Below are 11,627 nucleotides of genomic sequence, written 5' to 3'. Positions count from 1 at the left end.
AATAATAATAATAAACTGAAATGTAGGCCATAATCATGTTTCTTATCATGACTGGTCTTGATCCATCTTGTTTAATACTTTACTTTATATAAACCCAAATCTGTTGCTGACGAGTGAATTCTGACTCATAGCAACCCTGTAAGACAGAATAGAACTGCCCTGTAGAGTTTCCAAGGCTGTAATCTTTATGGAAGCATACTGCCTCATCTTTCTCCTGTGGACCTTTCAGTTAGCAGCTAAGTGCTTTAATCACTGTGCCACTAAGGCTCCTTTTACATTATATATAGTCACCGTTTAATAAGAAGAAATGGGAAGTTCCCAGTGTTCTCCTAGATTAAAGGAAAACTTTGTTGCTGGAAGTTAACCACTGCTAATAACTTCTCACTGGAGGAAGGATATCTTTAAGAAAAGAGGACGTACCCCGTGTTTTGTGGTGACATGGAGACTTTGGAGACGTTGGTGATAGCAGTGAACCAAAGAGTAAAGCCCTGGTCTCTCCTTCCCTTTTTCAGTTTTTCTCAAGCCAGGGAACTAACCCTAAGCTCCCCCAGAGGTAGTGTGTTACGAGGCCACGGCTGCAGGCTCTGCAGCTCCCTCTTTTTTCTTTTTTAAACTTCTGCACTTTAATGAGCTGTTCTAAAAGTTTTAAGGCTGTGATTACTTAAATATCCATGGGAACGAATTGGGGGGAATTAGGACTTTTAAACGATTGAAGTAATTAATCCAAACACATTTTCATAGATGCAGCAAAAGTAAGTTCTTGAAATAGTTGACTCTTTCAAAGATAAAACTTATCTTAAATTGTGGCTCACTTTTGTCAAGAGAATTGAACTGGTGGCAGCAGCCAGAGAGCAAACCAGCTCACTGAGAGGAAGAGACTCCCTGGAGGTGTGGTGAGTAAACGTGGTGACGTGAGCCCCTGTCTCCCGGCAGTGTGAAGAGTGCCTGTGCTGGCAGCACAGCGTGTGCATGGGGCTGCTGGAGGACAGCATTCCGGAGCGGTACATCTGCTACGTTTGCAGAGACCCCCCTGGTAAGGCTTTCCCACCGCTGACCGCAGCATGCACAGGCAGCCAGGCAGCCTGTGCTGGGTCAGCTGTATACGATGCTGGAACGTCTTTGTCAGCCTAACTCTGCTGCCGTATGAAGGCTTTTTTCCTTCACTGTTTGTTATAGCTTTGTTTCCCATATTAGTTACATAAGAACATTGGAATAAGTTAAGAACACAATGACTACCTCACTGGAAGGGCCACGTGATGGTTTTTTCCTGGAGAAGAATCAGCCCCTTTGTCTACCTCGGGGTCAGTTCCCTGTCACCGTGGGTCATGCTGGGTTGCAGTCAGCTTGATGGCACCCAGCAACAAAAGCATGTCCCTGTGCATTGCTTTCTAGCCAGGTGTATCCATGGCAACTGGAGTGGGCCTCTTCTGAGCTTGGACTCCTCTTGGGAAGGTGTTGGACAGCTTTGGTAGTGCTGCATATAAACTGATGGCAGAGCAGGATGAGATTTGAAATCTTCTCACTGAATCCCTTTGTTCTGCTGAGGAGGTGGCCAGGGCATACAGAGTTGCATGCCTTGTGCAGAATGATAGCATGAGACATGGCAGCCCTGCGGTGAAGACATGTCCTGATGTCTTTTCTCCCTTGTCCACTTTAGTGGTCCACTTAGTGCCATCCTCTGTGGTAGAGGTGCTTCAAGTAGCAAGTTCTGCATACCATGTGCCTGTAGCTTCTGTGCAGAAAATGGCTATTTCCACAAACAGGATAGGTATTTTCAAATGAAAGGCTAGTGAATTGTTCCCATACCTATCCCCAAAAAAGGCACAGTAAGACACACACACACAAAAAATTGATTTGAATCATATGAATATAGACATTTGTTCATTCATTCATCAGGATTTATTGAATGCCTGCTTTGTGCTGAACACTGTGGCAAGATGGCGGAAGAAAGATGTGGCAGTCTGCTTCCGTAACGATAACAGCCTTGGAAACGATGGGGCAGTTCTGTTCTGTCCTATAGGGTTGCTTTGAGTCGGAATCATTTGATGGCATTGACTCTGGTTTGGTAGTAAGATGATTGACTGAGACTTTGCCTTCAGCTATCTCATAGTATAGTTAGTAGAAGACACAGACACAAAAGCCACTAATAGTCATGGGACATAATTAGTATTAACATGTAGTTACATAGGATTCTGTGTTCACAGACCTCAGGGAGGGGCCCTAGTCATTCACCAGGCATTTCGTTTCATTCAGTCTAAAGCAAGGTTAGTGAGAGGTCCAAGACCCAGTCCAATTTTGTCCAGTCCCCTCAGCGTCTTCTGAGGACAGATGCTTGATAAAGAAATGTGGGAAGCAGGGCATTCTGGGATCCTTTGGCAAATGCTATTCCCACCAGCCACATCCTTCATGGTGTTTGTTCTCATTGGCAGACTCTGAAGGCGGATAAGCTCATGAAGCACTGGCTCCTCTGTACATCTCATCTCTTAGACTTCTTTTGAATCTGTTCTTAATACTTAGTCACATTCGTAGAGTAGAAGTTGGAGGGAAATCTGAGTGAGTAGAGTCCTTTACAGCGTTTGTGTCAACTTCATCTACAGGGCAGAGGTGGAGTGCAAAATACCGTTGTGATAAAGACTGGCTGAATAATGGGAGAATGTGTGGGCTGCCATTTTTAAAAGAAAATTACTCTCATCTCAATGCCAAAAAGATCGTTTCCACCCATCACCTGCTTGCTGATGTCTATGGTGTGACGGAAGTACTGCACGGCTTGCAGCTGAAGATCGGAATACTAAAGTAAGCCAAGAGTCACACTTGTGTAAATTTAATTAAAACTAAGTTAGTTTTAGTTTGCCTTCTAAAGGTTCAGATTAGCACTTTGGACAACAGAGAATACCTCTTTTTGAATAAAGTTTAATTTTTTTGAAAAAAGGAAAGATGCAGTGCTTTTTAAGATGAACAGGTGCCTTGTGCTGTTGTCTTGGAGTAAGTGGGTGTGGCTGGGGGACACGGCATCTGATATTGCAGCACAGTTGAGGCCCTGCCCCGCTGCCTTGGGTGCTCACCATGTGCTCCCAGTAAACGGTCGCTGTGGTGAACCTGCATTTTGTGTCCGTCAGCAGTGCTGTGAAGGCCATTAAATTCTAGCCAGGTGTGTGCAGTGGTAATCATGTTACACTTGATTTCTGAGGTATGATGGGAGCTGACAGGTCATATAGTTCATCACTCTGCTGTTTCAGACACTTTCCCTGACCCTCCCTAAATAATACATCAGAATGTTCTTAAAAGTTGTGTTTAGTTCTTTCTAATGCCTGGCTAGAATTATTCTTTAAAAAACAAACTTTTTTTTTTTTTTTTTTATGTGGAAACAGAATTAACTGGTTCTTCCAATGTTTTCTTCCTTTTGACTCACTTGCCTGAGCCAGCAACTTGCGCCTTCTCATCCTTCGATCTCAATCCCTGTATCTTCCCCAATGAGTTGGTAACCAATTGGTCCTGTCCATTGTAATTCCTTAGCATGTTCGTCTATTCCTGCCTTTTTCTTCTCACTGGCATTGTCTTGGTTTGAGCTGTTTATTTTCACATGAAAAATTATAATACCTTTTTAATTTTTTGTCTCTTCAATCTTCATTCTTTATATTGTTTCCAGCATGAACTTAATAAAAGTCAGCTTAGTATCTTACAGTGTCTTCCCACTGTCCAGTGAATAAAGTCTGAACTCTTCAGTGAACACTCAGGCCTTCCAAGTGTACTGTCTTACTGCCATAACTCCTGTTCCCACTTCTCATTTCCACCTTCAGCCACTCCAGCTTGGCCAAGCCACTTAGACTCTCTGAAAGAAGCATGTGCTTTCATAACTCCAGGCCTTTACTCTTACTCAGAATAACCTGCCACCACTGTTCCCTCTTGCAGAGGTCTTTTCATGACTGTCTGCCCAACTGCTGTTGATGGTGTCTGTTCTGGTTCCCTAGTGCCACTCTGACAGGAAATATACAACAAATGGGATGGCTTGAACAGTCAGGAGTTTATTCTTAAAATTTGGAGGCTTTAATTCCAAATTCATTGTGCCAGGCTCTAGGGGCTGGATGAAAGCCCTTCAGCCTTGGGATTCAGCTCTGCCTCCTGCTCCCAGCCCACTGGAGCTAGAGGCTTTCCTTCACTCAAATAGCTGCTGGCTGCTGAGACTGACATACCCAAGGTTGACAAGTAAAAAGGCACAGTCCTGATGTTTCCAAACCACATAGCAGGCCATTAATTTAAGTCCATTGAAGTCCCAAGGTTGGCAGAGCATGGCAAGCTGCTGAACGATGAGATGGCTACATGCAGAGTTCAAGTGTACCATAAGCTAGAGACTGTTCCCAAAGCTGCTACTTATATACGGGAAGCAAATCGCATCCCTAAAGCAGCTACTTAGCTGCTTGTGGTGGATCCCACCATGGAGTTGATTACCAGTCTCATCATGGGGAATAACTACCAGCTGCCCAGCCACTCAACCAGGCCCAGACAAGTTGACACACAAACTTAACCACCACAGTGTCCCTTTTGGTGAAACCAGGCTGACTAGTTGTTTCATGCACTTTGGTGTGTGTATTGTGTTCATGTGTCTCCCTTACTTAGCCAAGTTCCTTTAAGTTTGAGCTTGTATCTTATCCATCATTTAATCCCTAGTGCTTAGTGGAGTGAGTACCACAACCTGTGTATTCGGTAAATGTTTGTTGAATGCAATTCACCTCTGTTCTGTGTCCATGTAGACATGTATATGGATTTCTTCATAAAGAGGGGTTAGCTTATTAGACCTTTTTGTTTCAAACCTGATTTGCCTTCTTGGTATCTATGACTTTCTTTGCATTCCTAATTTTGCTAAGAACTTTAACTGGACCCTTACTGCCTTCACTGCTGCAATCTCTTCATGTTGATAACTAGTAGTGATAGTGATTACATCATTATATAGTTTTATTGAAAGCTGACTACATGGCAGAAATTGTTTGGTACTTCCATATGGTATTTCATTTAGTCCTTACAGTCAGCCTGATAACTGGATCTTACCTCATTTGGTAGATGAGTATCAAAGACAGAGTCTGTCACCTGACAGACTCAGTGACAAGAGTCACCCCAGGGATGATGACACTACAGGTTCAGTGTTCTTTCCACTATGCCTTTTACTGTTTGAGAATTTCAGTATTTTCTAGATACGACCTTATTAGGGACCCAGAGGATAAAATTTTTCATTTTAGAAACAGTAGTTGGGTATTGAAGAAAAATTTGACTGCTGTTATTTATCTAATTTGGAAAATGTTAAATTCACAAACATCATGAGCCTTTTGAAAGGTACATGCCTCCTGAATGCCCTCTTTTTCACTTCAGCTCTCATGAATGCACTCCTGTTTTAGTTTCTGCAATTGTAATCACTGCCACATATTAGTGAAGATGGGCAAAATGGGTATTATCAGACATTGTTGATGGGAATGTCATTAGTACTGCTCTTTGGAGCTCACTTGGACAGTGCCTATTGGAATGAAAATGTGCATATGTTACCCAGCACTTCCACATCTAGACATGTATCTGACTGGCATCTTCCCACTGTGTGCTCACACACACACACACACACACACACACACACACACACACATGTGTACACATGTCCATCAGTGGGAATTGGTTGGCTAGACTAGACTGTGACACATTGATGCTATTCAGCCATTAGAATAACAGTAAGGGAGAGCTGTGTGCCCGGCATGGCAAGATGCCTGTAACATGTTACATACAAAAAAGGCAAATTGTATCTAGTTCAAGCCCTGTGTGTGTAAAAGGTATGTGATTATCTATTTTAAAAATGATTTTGTATGCATAGGAGAAGTCTGCAGGATTAGACCTTGGTGGTTTGTGAAAACCACGGGGAAACTTTTTATTTTATACAGTTTTATAGTCTGACTTTTTCTCGTGAGTAAGTATCCTGTTATGATTGAATAAAGGTTTTAAAATATGCTCACTTAAAAAGTCTTTTCACATCTTAAAATTTAAAAGAAACGAAATGAAACAAACAATCAGTACAGAGTCCAAAAAGAAGTAAAAATGTAATGATGTAAATTGTCAACATAATTAAGTTCATTTTTCCTTCCTATCTTTAAAATTGTGAGATTCCGGATTTCAGATGAAATACTGGGGCAGGTTAAGCTACAGAATAGCTTCTATTTGAGCCCCTGACTTCTTCCTAACCTAGCTTCCTTGTGGGCAGTACTGGTCTTCAGTAGAGTTGGTGAGAAGCCAACCTGAGCCTGGTACCCCAAGCACACAAAGTCATGAGTACTCAAGAGGCAGCTGTGTATGATTTTACATTCTGGATTTTATTATGGTATTGAACTTGCTACTGGATTTTATATTCAGAACTGCTGTTTCCCCAACATTGTTTTCAGGAATAAACATCATCCTGACCTTCATCTCTGGGCTTGTTCTGGGAAGCGAAAAGACCAAGATCAAGGAATTGCTGGGATGGAGAAAAAACTGACAGTGCAAGGCATGCTTCATCTAGAAGAAAAGACTTGCCATGCTCAGAACCATAGGGAGCCCGCCCGTTTGCCCCCTTGGACGGAAGGCACTTACATCACAAGTGAGCACAGCTACCAGAAGCCGCAGAGCTTCAGTCAGGACCGCAGGCCTCTGCCAGAGCCTGAGAGCTCGGATGATGACGAGGTCAGCAGCTTTGAGGAAGAGCAGGGATTCCATATGAGGGAGAAGAGCCGCTTACAGTTCTCAGGAAAGGTGGATGGAGTGTCAGAGAAGGTAAAACTGGTTCCCTTATCTTTGCTTGGAAAAATATGACAGAGCAACAAAGGAAAGCTTTATAAAACACAATGAATTTCCAGGTTTTACATATGTTTCCAAGTTCACAAGTGTCTTTGGGGTCAAGAGTAAAGACATTTTTTAATTTCTATATGAGAAAACACTTACCATTTGAACACTTAGTTGTCTCCTAACTCAGAACCATAGTAATTCAGTAAACTTTTCATCCTAATAAAAATTCCAATTTCATAAGTATTCTTAAACATGCCTCAAAAAAGTAAGTCACATTTTATTCCAAGTAGAAGTTTCTCTGTGTGAGAAAATGAAAGTGCATTTTCTATTTCGATACAATTTGTCTTTGTTTTTTTATGTGTTTTAGGTCAAAGACACTCTGTTAGTGTTCTGATTTTAGCAGTATTTATAAATGTTTATCATTGCCATTATTCAGTAAGCTGATTTCTTAACAGCTCCATGTATGTTGAATATTGAGGAGTTTATTTTCTACTCACTTGGATTCTCTTAGAGACTCTGTGCTCTCTCCTTTTTTTATTGACTCAATTCACAGTTCCACTGTATAATGAGGGCTTTCGTTTCCTGACCTCCTTATCAGCTAACCACAGTAAATAAATACTTAATTGAATTTGAGATGTGCTTGTAAGGAACCTGTACATAGACTAGGAGACTGTTGTTCAAACAGAACAAGGGGATACTGCATGGTTTAAAATCAGAAAAGGAGTGCGTCACGGTTGTATCCTTCCACCATACTTACTCAGTCTCTATGCTGAGCAAATAATCCGAGAAGCCAGACTGTATAAAGAAGAACGGCATCAGGATTGGAGGAAGACTCATTAACAACCTGCCATATACAGGTGATACAACCTTGCTTGCTGAAAGTGAAGCACTTACTGATGAGGATTAAAGACTGCAGTCTGCAGTATGGATTGCACTTCAACATAAAATAAAAATCCTCACAACTGTACCAATAAGCAGCCTCATGAGAAATGGAGAAAATGTTGAAGTTGTCCAAGATTTCCTGTTAACTTGATTCCACAATCAACATCAGCAGAAGCAACAGTCATGAAATCAGATGTTGTACAGTGCCAAATCTGCTGCAAAAGAGCTTAAAGTACTAAAGAGCAAAGATGTCACTTTGAAGACTAAGGTGTGCCTAACCTAAGCCATAGTATTTTCAGTAGCTTCATATGCATGTGAAAGCCGGACAGTTAATAAGGAAGACTGAAGAAGAGTTGATGCTTTTGAGTTGTGGTGTTGGCGAAGAATAGTGAAAGTACCGTGGACTGCCAGAAGAACTAACAACCCTGTCCTGGTAGAAGTGCAGCTGGAATGCTCCTCGGAAGCAGGAATGGCCGGACTTTGTCTCACCTGCTTTGGTCATATTGTCAGAAGGGACTGTTCTCTGGAGACGGATATCATGCTTGGTAAAGTGGAGGATCAGCAAAAAAGGGAAAGACCCTCAATGAGATGGATTGACACAGTGGCTGCAGCAGTGGGCTCAGGTACCGCAAGGATTGTGAGGCTGGTGCCGGACTGGGCAGTGTTTGGTTCTGTTGTTCATAGGGTTGATATGAGTTGGAGCCAACTGGATGGCACCTAACACCACCAACAACATATTTCATGAAATACGCAGCAAATTACTGTGTCAAATTAATATCCCTTTTAGGAAATTACTTATCTCTGACAAATGCAAATTCAGATTTTGTTTTTTTGTGTGTATTAAGCAGTTTGCACTTTTGAAGATTTTTAAAGATTGATGGTTTTCCTCCTTCACCTCATTGATTTAATGACATCATAGTCAATGGTCCATTCCAATCAACTGTTGTTAGGTGCCATTTTTAAAGTTGGATTTCCCTGATCATTGTGGGTGATGAGGTTTCTCATGTTTCCTTCCCTTTATGACTTGCATTTCTCCAACTCTTTCTATGTTTTTTCCAATGGTCCTTTGGAGAAGAAGCCAGCTGAAGGGAGTACGGGATTTATTTATAGTGATAGAAAGGGCTCCACAGACCCCGGAGACTCCCATCTTCAGTGGCAGCTCAATCTCCTCACACACATCGAAAACGTGCAGAATGAGGTTACCAGCAGGATGGACCTAATTGAAAAAGAAGTTGATGGTAGGTTAAGAAAGAAGTGAAAATGCAACGATTATAGTGTGTTTGGTGTCCTCATGGAGAAGTCATTTTAAATTACGGGATGAGAGGGAGGGATGCTGCATGGTGTCAGAGGCCTTGTGGTGATGGCTCCTCCGTGGTGATGGGTCTTCATTGCCCCTTTCCATTGTAGTGAACACAGGTGGCTCGGGTATTTTTAGTCTCATGACAGTGTGACTGTATTCTTGCAGGCTTTTTGAAATTGTTTAAGGTAGCTATTATTAAACACCAGTTTAAATTTAGTATTATTGAACTTTGTTTTCTTTGGAATTCTGTATAAGGACTTTAAGCATATTCCAAATATGGGAGAAAAAGCATTTTGAATATTCATTTTCACTTTGGTCAGTATTTGAGTGAAATAAACAGAAAGACTACCAGTTTAAGTTAGGTTGACCTTAAATTTGCATAAAGTTTTTTTTTTTTTTCTTTCCTTTTTTCTTTTTTTAAATTGTGATTTGGGTGAAAGTTTGCAGCAAATTGATTTTCCATTCAACAATTCATACACATTTGTGTGTGACATTGATTGCAGTCCCCACAATATAACAGCACACTTTTCACCCCCTCCCTGTGGTTACCATTTCCCTTCATCCCTTTTTCCCTATCCCTGCCTGCCTTCTCAGCTTTATCCCTGGGCAGATGCTGCCCTTCTGATCACATATGGTTGGTTCTTCTGAGGAGTGTGTACCCCTCTGATACTATTGCTCACCTTATGGGTTTGTCCGTCATTTGACTAAAAGTTGAGCCAGGCTTGAAGGGTGAGTTGAGTTCCAGGCTTGAAGGGTATCGAAGGGCCATACTCTTGGGGGTTCCACCAGTCTGTATACAGCCAGTAAGTCTGGTATTTTTTCTATGATTCTGGTTTTGTTCCACATTTTTCTCCCATTCTATCTGGGACCTCCTGTTGCATAGAATTTTTCAAATGGTTTTATGTTTTTTAATTTTACCATCATACGGGATCCCTGAAAAGTGACCTGAAAAGATACTCCCATTTTATAGTAGAGAAAGTTGAGTAAATGATTTCTAATGTGGGGTTCTTCTTATGCTCTTCTGGCGCCTATCTTTCCTCCTAATCTCAGACTGTATGCTTGCTTGCTCGCTCACTCTCTGTTTCTGCAGAAGCAGGTGGTGGTGCCTCTCTGCTTCGATAAGGGAGACCTCCTCCTGCTTTTCCCCTGATATCCATAGACAAGAGAAAAGAGGACGTGGTAATCCACTGCAGAAGTGTCTCCCATTTAGTTATAGCTAACAGGAGATTAGTTTAATGTTTTGAGTAGATTTTTGAAGAAAAGAAATGCAACCTGACTACGTCCTCTTGTTAGCGTGGATTTCAAAGGGAAGCACTTGTAAAAGTGTAGAGCATAATTAACTGCGTTCTACATAGAATTTTAGTGTGCCCTCCTTTCTCATGAGAATGATAAAACAGTGAAACTGAAAATGACATTGAGAAATGGCTGCCTCCTTTCCTTTAAAAGTTAAGTTAAAAAGAACTTCTAGATTAAAAAAAACGAGCAGCTAAGTATCATTTAACGTAAAGTAGAGCCAGTTTTGTCTAATAGAACTCTTGAGCAGGCGCAGGGAGCTGTTGTTTCCCATTCCAGGGTGGAGGGGCATTCAGAATAAAGTGAGTTTATCTGTATAAAGGAGAGGTTAGTATCTGACAGATCAAAGTTACCAAAAGTGACTGGAACGCTTTAGGGCATAATAGAAAGGATGCTGAACCTCCAGGAATGGCTATGACTGCTGGCCTTCTAGAGACAGGAAGGTGAATTGGGTCTCCACCACTCTATCAGCCTTCCACTTAGATCATTTTGTGACTGGTGTTGCAGTTCTCATTTAAATGTTTATTCTCTTCTTTGTTCTAGTTCTAGAGAGCTGGCTTGATTTCACAGGGGAGTTGGAGCCGCCAGATCCTCTCGCAAGACTGCCACAGCTGAAACGCCACATAAAACAGCTACTAATTGACATGGGCAAAGTACAGCAAATAGCAACCCTGTGCTCTGTATGACAACAGTGAAACTCAACGAAAGGAACATGGCTCCTCTGTCAAATCGTTCTTATTATCCACATGACTGCTAAGTGGATCGTTAAAAAGCTTCGTAATGTCTGGTCATTTACTGATTTGTGATATCAATAGGATGGCAGCTTGGAAAGGAACATGAAGAACAACTTTATCAAGAATCTAATCTAAGACAAGAATCCCATGAGCAGAGCTGCAGATAATAATGTTACCTGCCAGGATCAGTGGGGTAGAGTATGATCTATATGAAGAAATTGCATTGGCCGGATTTGCTTACATGATGCTTGAGATATCTGTAGGAGGAAGTAGGGTGTATTTATATAGCTTTTTGTAGAAAGATTCACATTTATAAACCAGCACTTGGCCAAAAACAAAACTGTAGAGGAAGTAAGAGTTCTGGAGAGTTCTTCAAGGTTGCTATAAGAAGTTGTCTCTGCAATTGATCCTGCTGCACAGAAGTTAAGGATCTTGAAACTTTGATAGGATCATGTGCTGTGTCTTGGCTGATGAATGTCCTTAATCAGAAAACTGACAGTAGAAGCCTCACTTCCAGGGAACACAATTGTGGAAGTCTTACTTCATTATGAGTAAATTTAAAAACAAACACCAAATAATTAGAACTTACATAGTCATTAAGCTCATTAAGAAAAAAATGGCTTCTAGAA

General features: G+C 41.4%; 1 protein-coding gene across 1 annotated transcript in view; it reads left to right on the top strand.

Annotated features, from left to right (window-relative positions):
• The window catches only part of PHF20L1 (PHD finger protein 20 like 1), an 88,491-nt gene extending 77,541 nt beyond the window's left edge, over window positions 1-10,950 (top strand). Inside the window, exons 16-20 of the mRNA XM_007940541.1 lie at window positions 934-1,033; window positions 2,598-2,793; window positions 6,411-6,777; window positions 8,747-8,909; window positions 10,808-10,950. Coding sequence (XP_007938732.1) covers window positions 934-1,033; window positions 2,598-2,793; window positions 6,411-6,777; window positions 8,747-8,909; window positions 10,808-10,950 — 969 coding nt within the window. The remainder of the gene's footprint in view (window positions 1-933; window positions 1,034-2,597; window positions 2,794-6,410; window positions 6,778-8,746; window positions 8,910-10,807) is intronic.
• Window positions 10,951-11,627: the final 677 nt, after the last annotated feature.

Source organism: Orycteropus afer, unplaced genomic scaffold, assembly GCF_000298275.1.
Source record: "Orycteropus afer afer isolate SDZICR_OR568_19922 unplaced genomic scaffold, OryAfe1.0 scaffold00069, whole genome shotgun sequence".
Taxonomy (NCBI): domain Eukaryota; kingdom Metazoa; phylum Chordata; class Mammalia; order Tubulidentata; family Orycteropodidae; genus Orycteropus; species Orycteropus afer.
The sequence above is the reverse complement of the archived record's forward strand: the minus strand, read 5'-3'. Positions and strand labels throughout refer to the sequence as shown.